This window comes from Poecilia reticulata, linkage group LG14 (assembly GCF_000633615.1).
Source record: "Poecilia reticulata strain Guanapo linkage group LG14, Guppy_female_1.0+MT, whole genome shotgun sequence".
NCBI lineage: Eukaryota > Metazoa > Chordata > Actinopteri > Cyprinodontiformes > Poeciliidae > Poecilia > Poecilia reticulata.
Genome location: NC_024344.1, coordinates 1,079,836 through 1,083,852, shown reverse-complemented (window position 1 = coordinate 1,083,852; position 4,017 = coordinate 1,079,836). Strand labels below are relative to the sequence as shown.

Here is a 4,017-nt window from a genome sequence, read left to right as displayed (position 1 = left end):
GTGTGTGTGTGTGTGTGTGTGTGTGTGTGTGTGTGTGTGTGTGTTTGCATGAGCCAATCAGGAAAAGAGAGAGAGAAACATGAATCGTCAGATTTTGTGCCAACAGTGATCTCAACCTGACATGAGAAGGACAAAGTAAGTAAGTAAATAGTGTAGACTGTAAATATGTGGAGTAACATATAGAAACATTAWTAGTTTTTACTTCCTCTCCTTTGAAATGTAATAAAGCTGTTAAAAGTAACAGTGATTCTGATGCAAAGACTATGCAGTTGCAAATGATAAACTTTTATAAATTTAAAGTTATATCTCAAGGCCATTTATGCAAACTCATTAAACATTTTGTAAGCCATTATTGTCCACCTGTGAAGCTTCTTCCTCATTCTAAAGGCTCGTTGCATGTTATGCTCAGTCTGAACCCAGGAGGCCTGAAAACATTGAGCAGTTTGCACAAAATACGTTTGTAAGAATCACATCAGGATTTCATTTTGTGAGAGAAATCTTTCTCTCTTTCTGTTATAGTACAAACATTTCATGACCGATCCGTCTCTGTGTCTCTGTCCGTGGTGCTGAAGAGTTACACCTTCACCTTAATTTTATTTTCTTTTAATTTTGTATTAGTCCTGACATAAGTTTAACATCTTCACTGTAGTTCAGTACAAATATCTAAAGACTGAAAGAAGTTTCTGATCATTTAATTCAGTTTTCTGTATAATGCCACAACCGCCACAAGAATATTTTTTAATATTCAAAGTGACACAGAAACACAACTATTAAACAAATTCATAGAACAACAACAAAAAAACACTAATTACTCTGGCAGGTAAAAAAACAAACAAACTTGAAACAGTTTCAGGTTTTATTCACACATAATTTGATCCCCATGTTTGAATATGAACCCAAGCTCTTATTGTTTTAAACTTTTTCCCATTTTCTTTGTAAAAGAATATTTTGGATTTAAAATTCTTCCAAGCAAAGACAAGTGTGTGTTACGACATTTTTGGACTCCAGTGTAACCGCTGTGTGTTACAATAAGATATTTCAAAAGTGTTTGAGATTTAGTTGACAAGTCAAACCTTTTATGAATATGTAAAAAAAATGTCCCTGCAACAACCAGAGTTGATTAAGAAGAAATTGGCTGGTTTGTGGTTTGTGATGCGGCTGATTGGTGCATTTCTAGCTGCACAGATGCTGCAGCTTCATTAAGACAGAAATGAACGGCCTCTGTGGAAGTGGTGTCAGATAACCTGGACATGAGACAGAATACTACAGACTGCTACCAGATGAATGTTTAATGTACATCCTCATGGCATGAACCCAAACTTAAAATGTTTWAAATTTTTAGTTATCGAGAATTTGTCATAACAGCACAAAATAAATACCTTTTCTATAATTTAATGCCTTATTTTCCCATTCTTATAATATAATGGGCCTGTCAGCAAAGATTTTTTTTWGTTTTTTTAGTTTTTTGCATATATTTCTAACTTTTCTTGTTCTGTTCAAAGTTCCATTGTTCTCACCTTTTCATCCTCCAGGTTCTGCAGCGTTTCCTTCCCTCCGCTGCTGCAGATCTGCACTTTCTGAGCGGAGCTCTCAGCACCTGCTGGGCTCCCTGTGTCCCCCTGACCGGCCTCTCGCTTAACGGTCCTCGGGGTGCGACAACCCCTCTGTCCGACGCTGAGCGCATCGAAATCAATAGTTTTACTGTCAAACGCGTCCTCCACGCTGCAGAACAAGCCGCCGCGTTTCTGCCGGGGGATCTGATCGGCCGTTCCAGGACGGGCGAGATAAACCGGCAGCTCCTCCTCCGCTTTCAGCCGCTGTGCCCTGCGCTCTGCCATCACTGGAGCTCCAGTCCGAGGAGGAGGAGGAGGAGGAGGAGGATGTCGGGGAAACTAGTGCCGAAGTGATGCGTGGATGCGCTTGTGTGAGGAAGCAGCGGAGGAGACACGAGTTGAAGTGAGGTAAAGAGGTGGCGCTGTGGGGGAGCTGGCGGGACTTTAAGATGTGACCTTATATTCTACTTTTGTGTCATTTTGTTCAATTAAAAGCAGCACAACTTCGGTAGAGGAAGCATTTTGTTGTCGTTATGATAGTGGTGGGTGATATGGCTCCTTGCCCAGGGCAGCATGGCCAAGGGGCGTCAGCATTGAATTCAGCATTTTTTTATGTTTCTTGTTTACTGTTTATGAACATATCCAGTGTTTCAGAATGGAGTAGGCCCAGCAGGTAAACGACGTACAGCTGCTGATAAAGTTAGCATCTGGCTGACCGGGAAGCTGCAGTTTGGGCTAAATGAAAGAGMTTTTTCAGATGGATTATTAGAACGGCAATAACAGAGAACAAGACTCTTCACAACACATCTTGTGTTTAATAAGGTTCTTCTTACTAAACACAAATATTTAATACATTTTAGATGAATTAAACATTTGTCCTCTGTTGTCAAAACACAAAAAGTCAATTTTCAGAGCTTTGTTAGCATTACAACTACTTTAGACAGTGAGAGTGAAACAACTATATCGACTAAATAGATTGTTTGTATTTGTTTAATATAATAAAGTTGCAGTTAACACAGACATTAGAATAGGCAGCATTTAAAAACATCTTACTGACATTCATGTTAGATGCCAATAATAGTTCTGGGGTGACTAAAACTAAAACCAAAACTTGGGACAAAAATGTAGTTTTATTATTCTGCTACCACATATTGGGGGTCAGGGTAGGGATGTGTCCAATTGGGTCTGTTGAWGTTGAATTGGGGGAAATTTGTCAACAATGACATTTAACTACATCACATGCAGTTCTCACACATTTGTTCAAATCATCGCTGTCCTTTCAGCACCTCTTCAGCTACTTTGAATATAAGTCAAAGTAAAAAGTTGATGATTTTTTTGATGCATGTCTGACCTCCAGCGGTGCTGATTGCTGATGTCAGCACAACTGTGACAAGACTGCATCAGCAACATGGGTGACGAGCAGATCCTGGACGGAGAGGCTGCTGAGGCCAGGAGTCGGACCGGACGGCTGAGCAGGGCAGGAATGATGCAACAACTGCTTTAGAGAACAAATAAAGCTTGATTCTGAAAATTTACCTGCTTCATTGTTTGATTTCTGATAAACAATGAAAAAAAACAAATTAAAAAGCTATACTGTTATTTAAAAAGATAGTTTACCCTGACAAGCTCCTCCATCTGCTGAGCTACAAAAAAAACAACAGAAAAAACTGTTTTTTCTACGGAGCCTGTTTGGTGACATGGGAGAAAAAATGTGGCCATGACTTAAAAACTTGTGGGAACAACTTTAATGGAAATTATAACAAGTCATGTCTACCCGTTATTAAGTCATAGCCATAATCAATTAAGTTGTGACCACAAGTTATTAAGTCCTAGTCATTAAGTTCAGTTATTAAGTTTTAGGCATGACTTCATAACTCATTTTCTTTTTTCTCCCATGTCAACAGACTGACTCCATATTTTGCTGCCTTCACAAACAGGAAGATGTTCCATAACTGAACTGTGTTAGAAATGATCTTTGTTCACTGTGAAACACTAGAGGTAATCAACTGCAGCCCAGATTCTTCAAGAAACATTTAAAACACTTGTTTAGGATTATGGATGTCTGCGAATGTGAAAGCTAATGAACCTAACACGTGTTACGGACTTCATCAGGTCATCTGGGGCTTTGAAAAGCATTTATGGTGGTTTGATGTCATAATGACAGCTGGGGTGAAAAACAAACATCACCCAGAGTGTTGAGGAACTGAAAAAATCTCAAAAACAAAACATCCTCAGGTCTCATCTCACAGGATTTTATATCTGAGCTGAAAAGCCAAGACCCTCTATTAAGTGTCCTTTTCTCCAGTAGTGCTCCCAGCCTTTACACAGTAAACAGATAGAGCTCACACACTTACATGTTGACACTATCCAACTCAGCTGTTAGAAAGAATCAGCATGATGTGAAAGAACAATGACAGGGCTGGAAGGTCGTACAGAGTGTGTGTATCCGACAGCGCAGTTTGTT

At 39.4% G+C, this 4,017-nt stretch overlaps 1 protein-coding gene and 1 long non-coding RNA gene across 2 annotated transcripts in view; one reads left to right on the top strand and one right to left on the bottom strand.

Annotated features, from left to right (window-relative positions):
• dpysl3 (dihydropyrimidinase like 3) overlaps positions 1-1,853 on the bottom strand; it is a 37,176-nt gene extending 35,323 nt beyond the window's left edge. The window contains exon 1 of the mRNA XM_008426904.2: positions 1,518-1,853. Within this exon, the coding sequence (XP_008425126.1) occupies positions 1,518-1,838 (321 nt within the window). The 5' untranslated portion in view covers positions 1,839-1,853. The remainder of the gene's footprint in view (positions 1-1,517) is intronic.
• A 5-nt stretch (positions 1,854-1,858) lies between these two features.
• Positions 1,859-3,088, top strand: LOC108166888 (uncharacterized). The gene is made up of 2 exons (XR_001777295.1): positions 1,859-1,961; positions 2,911-3,088. It is a non-coding gene; the product is annotated as an uncharacterized LOC108166888 (long non-coding RNA).
• The last annotated feature ends 929 nt before the right edge of the window (positions 3,089-4,017 follow it).